This window comes from Theobroma cacao, chromosome 10 (genome assembly GCF_000208745.1).
Source record: "Theobroma cacao cultivar B97-61/B2 chromosome 10, Criollo_cocoa_genome_V2, whole genome shotgun sequence".
Taxonomy (NCBI): Eukaryota; Viridiplantae; Streptophyta; class Magnoliopsida; order Malvales; family Malvaceae; genus Theobroma; species Theobroma cacao.
In genome coordinates, this window is record NC_030859.1 from 6316937 (window position 1) to 6323426 (window position 6490).

Genomic DNA, 6490 nt, shown 5'->3' on the forward strand with positions numbered 1-6490 from the left:
ATCTTACACATTTAAATAACAAGATTAGACATTAATGAAAGAGGAATGTTTTGGTATCATAAAAAACATATGGAGTCAACAATAATTACACTAAGCAACACCCTTTTACGATAATAGAAAAGGTTTCATTGTAATCAATAATTTTTATGTTTCAAAAACCTTTGACAACCAGTTTGGCTTTAAATCTCTAAATCTTTCTTAGTCTTGTATATTCTTTTACAACCAATAAGTTTGCAACCTTAGTTAACTCAACAAGCTGTCAACACCATTGTGTGACATGGAATGCATCTTATCCCTCATTGTATCTCATCGCCAATCCAATGTAGAATTAGAAATGACTTTTGAAAAGGTTACTGGATTAATTACATAGACAATATCATAATCACCCTCTCCAAGATAGAATTCATAAATATCTAAGGTTTAAAATTATAAAATTTAAGATTTTCTACACATGCCTACACTCATAAACCCACATAAAACATTAGAGTTTAATCCAATTTATTAAATCATATTATGGACTATAAAATTATCTCTTTATAAAAACCAAATTAACTTAACCTAATTTTAATAAAATATAAAAATAAATAATATAAGTCAACATTTTGATTTTACAAAAAAATCTAACACTTATACCTTCAATTCAATCAATTAACAAACTTCCAAGTTTTAATCGTTGAGTCATCCCATACATTGATTTATTTCCTACAACAACATTCTAATTTATTTCCACACCTTACAACCAAATATTGGTCTAAAATTAAAATCTCTTTTCCTTGATAAAACATGTAAAAGATTAATCCATGTTCTTAAATTGAGATGGGCTTAAGGATGGATGAAACAATACAATCTTTAGTCACTCCGGTGGAAGTACCGACTCCATCTCCATGCTGGTACATGCACTGAGCTGTTCGAGCCATGTTCTTTGATAAGTTTACTATAACTTCAGGGAAAGTATTGTCAACAATTTCCTCATTGATCTTCTTCCATGAATCGCTTATCAGGTTCTTTACGTGATCTCTTGCTTCTTCTTCAGATACACCTTTTTCGATCACGTAACTCTGCACAGCTTTTGGTATATCCCCTCTCTCCATCTCAGCCTTCAAGACAATTAACAACAATTTTATGTATATAACATAGAAGCGAAACCAAAGATGAAAGGAGTGTGGGTCTTTCACTTCAATTGAAAATAACTTTTAGCTTTGTCAGACATTGCAGCCTTGCAGGTAAACTTTTGTGAAGAATTTTACTATCGCAAAGTCTTGTGAATTAAGCTACGCGTATATGCATATGTTACCTTGGAGGTACCCAGATCATCGCTGAGTCGGGTGATGAGAGATGACCAGTAAAATAACTGAGAGTAGTCTTTGAGACAATGCGGGAATTGTTCAACTATGGAGTCTGCTTCTACAAAACAAAGAAGAACCAGCCCTCCTAGACTGCCTATTGATATCCATCCATTTTGTATATATTCATCAAAAGTTGGAGTGTGACCACCATAAAACCATCTGGCTTCTGTGATATGTGCTCTGCAAAGTATAGCCCACTGCAATTTGCAAATATGGGATCAATTTTTTATGAACGGTTACCAGGAATCTTTTATTTTAATTTCCATGGCTTTTGATGTTACCTGCTCCTGGATGTAGGGCAGAACATCCAGCCCATGATCTTTCGAGGTCTCTCTGGCCAATTCATTAGTAAATTCAGATATGGCTGAGAACATTACTCTCATGTACTCTGGAAGTTCTTCAACGGCCTTGACATCCCACCTGTTGAAAAGGCCGATAATGAAGGACTCAGTTTTTGCTTGCAATTGGGATACCAATACAATCTGTAGCAACTAAAGAGGTGTAATTGAAACAATATAGTACCCAGTCACTGCTTTTGTGAAACTCTCAAGTTCATCGACTGATCCGTATATGTCATATATGTCATCAACTACTGTTGCCAAGCATGCGTATTTAGTGAAGCATATCCTGCATTTGGAATATTGGGGCTCAAAGCTTAACCCTGTAGCCCAGAAATATATTTCCATCAATCGGTCTCGGCTGAAACTAAGCTTCTCCTTGAAGTTCAATTCCCTCCACCACCTGTTTCCACAATTATATAAATCTTTTATGAGTTGTTACAACATTGCCTACAAATTGTATTTAGAGATTTTTTTTTTTGAAAAGCAAAAAAAAAAAAGTGATTCAAACTATGTAAATCTTACTCTGCTAGTTCTTTCAGTTCTTGCTGGTAAGCTGATTGAATAAGATTGTAGTCTAACTTAGCCAGCTCCGGCAAAACTGAGCTCTTTGTATCATCCATCTGGTAGGAGTCAATGAAGTTTCGTGCTTCAATCCTTTCCATCCTCCAGTAAAGCGGAACCTCCAGCGACTGTTGAACATGCTTAGCCTTATTTTTGTCCAGTTTCCCTATTAAAGTCTTGAGACTTTCACTGGCAAAACCCTTTGCCTGTTCAAGAATTTTTTCCCCTTGCACTCCCAAGAATGAAGCTTCATCCAAGCACAAAAGCCCCTCAACATCTCCACTTAAGCTGTCCATGAACTTCCCGTCTCCACCTTTAAATTTCTCGAATATATCTGTTTTCACCACCATCAAAAAGGGAAATGATTCAAGGCCCTCACATAAAAAACCAGAAAGGTTGACACAAGTAAAACTTATGCAAAATATAATGATCACCTGCACTAACTCGATAACCATGCTCTCGAAGAAGGCGAAAATACAAAGCAGCTGTGGAAAGGTCATTAATGGAGACATTTCGATCAACATGCAATTGAGTCAAAGCCTCTGCAATCTGTTTCTGAAAATGGTAGGCCACACCAAGCCTCCGCAATGAGTCAATTAACTTTAACAAGGCAGCAGTGTCTTTGGTTGAGGCAAACAACTTATCAGCTTCTTGTTTCAGCTCTTCCAACTTGGTACCGTGGAATTCATACTAAAAGACGTAAAAGAAAGGGAAATATATTACTATTACTTGTAGCGTTTGCTACAGTCCATAAAGTTCATTATCAATAACAATAATGATAAATTTTTTTCCAAGCTCGTTTACTAAGCTGGCTAGGAAAATATTACTTGCACTGGGCTAAATTTCAAGCAGTGCACTTACTGTGTATGGAGTGGTAAAGGACTTGATCACACTGGGGTCCCAAATACTGGGATGATAATTGGCTGATCGACGTTGCTCTTCTTGCAGAGAAATGGGTTTTGGGTGAGACAAGGGTTGGGATGCTGGGGCCATAGGGAATACTCTAATTTCTTGAATAAAATTAGAGAATCACTGAACGTTGAGAATTGGTGTGAAGCATATCTGAATATGGATACCCTTATATAGAGTGCAGGGTCAAGATATAACAGTCAAAATTAAATTAAATATAAATGCCTGCTGGTATCCAATAATAGAGTTGTATGCATGCATCCGACTGTCCTCCTAATTGTTGTTAATGCCTCTTAAATACTGTTGATAATGTCAAGGAAAACCTAGTTGAAAATGATCATCCATTTGTCCTCCAAAATATTAGTATGGTCACTCTATGACATCCTGCTGCCTGCTGGAACTTGCTATCTGTTCAATTCCAGGCCCCTCTAGTCGTACAAGGGTTTTCATATTGGGATGTTAAATCAGTTTTTGGGATCAAGAAATAAATCAGTAATTCCTTCACAAATGAAAGAAATGAAATACGAAAACCAAGAATTAAGGTTTGTGTATATTTTTGTAGGATCCAAAAAAAAAGTATTATTTTATATACTAACGGTATAAGATTTATGGGGCAATTTATTAGATTATCATATTTTTATTTAGTAGTTACATTAATTATTATTATTTTTTTAATTATAGTTTAATGGACATGTAATAACCTTATAAACTTATTTGTAAAAGTTAAAATATGGTATCGTTGATGCATATGATAATTTTTTTTTCATATTTGATATGTAATAAGAACATTAATTAAGACAAAGATATGTAATTAAACTTTACCATAAAATTCAATCGGTATTAAAACTTCAATCCACAAGATGTCAAGGAAAGAAAAGGAAAATTCATGAAATTTGAATATTGATTGAAAAAATACTTATATATATATATATATATTTAGTAAAAGTTGGATGACAAACAGCTAGATGCATCCACATTCTTGTCTGTTAAACGCCAAAATTGAAAGGACATGATGGTTGACTCCATGCAGTTGAACCATTTTTTGCCCTTTTCCAAGTGGATAAGGCCGGGGCTGAGCCCACAAACCTGATCTCCTTCAGGTTAGGAACCTAGGATAAGGATTACCATATATAAATGCATAATGTTGAAATATTTTTTAAAATTATTTAAAAAAATTTTAATTTTTTATGTTCAATTAAATTTTTATATTTTTATTTTAAATCAAATAAATTTTTATAATTAATTATTGATTAATTATCGTTAGTTAAATTATCACTCATCATTTTATATCCACATATTATTGACATGACGTTGATATAGAGAGTAAAAAATACCCTATGATATATTATCATATCAAATTAGTATATTACATCATAATCAATTATAATATGTTAACATAACACATCATTATCAATTATGATATATTAGTATAACACGTTAAGGCCATGTGACATAAAATGATGATATTTTGACTAAGTCAATTATTAGTAATAAAAATTTATTTGACTTAAAATAAAAATAAAGAGACTTATTTGGCTCAAAATAAAAATACAAGAGTTTATTTGAATTTTTTTGAATAATTTAAGAGTTTTTTTAAATATTATGTCAAATAATAATTTAAGAGTTTTTTTTTCATGTACATAACAAAAAACATGTAAGTTTGGTTTGAGAAAATTTAATTTGATTGAACAAATTAATTAGCAATTAAGACACATAGAGAAGTTTTTTTAAAAAAATAAGATAGAATTTAGTGAAATTTATTATTTGAAATTGATCAAGTTTTTTATAATATTATGTTACTTATAAATCAAATTAAATTAATTTTGTGAGTCGGTTGTTTTAACACATATCATGATTCTTTTAAAAATCTTGTAAATAATTGATTTTGGTTATTAACACGTTACCTCTTCAATATAAATAAAGTTGTTTCATAGAAAATTTTGATTGAAATTTATTCTTGAATTTCAAAAGTTTTTCCTTTCCTTAGAACAAATGACGCACTTATAGGTACGTTGTCACAAATTTACCATCTCTAACGATGGCTTAAACATTCCTTAGAAAAGGCTTTAATGTTTCAATAGCTGACATCTTCTCATTTGTTACAGTAATTACCTACTAAATGTCTCATTTGGCGCATATATATATATATATATATTGAAATTATGAGCAATAACCTTTCTTGATAAGGATATTTCAAAAATAACCATCAAAATAAATTTAACTGTTTTTAGTCATACTTATCCATAACTTGACGAAAATACCCTTAAAACTATTGCAAATAAATTAAAACATTCATTATAATTTCTCTCCATTTGTGCTTCCGATTTCTCTCTCTCTCCATCCCACTCTTTTTAATTTTATCGATTTCTCTCTCTTGCATTTTCAAATTTATCTTTTCCTCGCTTCAAGACACCAAGTGATGGTTTTGATGCGTTTGGGTGGACGACTATTTGGAGAATTTGATTTTTAGGTATTTTAGATAAAATTAAAATGGTAAAAATAATCACAGATATTTGAAATAGCTTTTAGTTGGATCAATTCGGGACCTAGATATTAATAAACTCAAAATTTTGAAATTTATAAATCTAACTTTTTAAAGAATTTTTTTTCGATTTTTAGTCGAAATAGGTGTTTTAGATAAGAAAATTTATGTTTTGATTTATGAAAACATGTTAAAAACACTTTAATTGTGCCAAATTGTCAAAAAAACAAAAAGAAATGAAGAGAGTTAAGAAGATTTGAAGTTTAAGTTCATAAGTAACAACAACATTTTAAGTATCAAAGTATAAAAAAATGTTTTTAAATATGATGTGTAATAACAATATTTTTTCAACATAGCATGTAACAACAATAATTTTTTTTTTTCAATATGACGTGTAACAACCTAACCATGGCGTATCACATGTTTTTATACATGACGTGTAACAACCTAACCATGGCATGTCACATGTTTTTGTACATGACGTGTCATATATTTTTGTACATGACGTGTAACAACCTAACTTTGTCGTGTCACATGTTTTTGTACATGATATATAACATGTTTTTGTATATGACGTATAATAACCTAATCATAACGTGTCACATATTTTTATACATGACGTGTAACAATCTAACCATGACGTGTAACATGTTTTTATACATCGTGTGTAACATCATGGTGTGTAATTTCATTAAGGATAATTTTATCCAACTTGGTTAAAAATAGTTAAAATTATAAAAAATATTATTTTTTAAAACATTTTATGTATAAGGGTTATTTTTAAAATACCCTTATATATATATATATATATATATATATATATATATATATATATATATATATATATATAT

At 30.8% G+C, this 6490-nt stretch overlaps 1 protein-coding gene across 1 annotated transcript; it reads right to left on the reverse strand.

The window, feature by feature from the left end:
• LOC18586599 (probable terpene synthase 9) lies at nt 607-3299 on the reverse strand. The gene is made up of 7 exons (XM_007010081.2): nt 3110-3299; nt 2683-2938; nt 2210-2582; nt 1869-2087; nt 1628-1766; nt 1295-1543; nt 607-1097 (listed from the first exon to the last, which is right to left on the reverse strand). The coding sequence occupies exons 1-7, from the start codon at nt 3239-3241 to the stop codon at nt 807-809; spliced, it is 1659 nt and encodes a 552-aa protein (XP_007010143.2). The 5' UTR covers nt 3242-3299; the 3' UTR covers nt 607-806.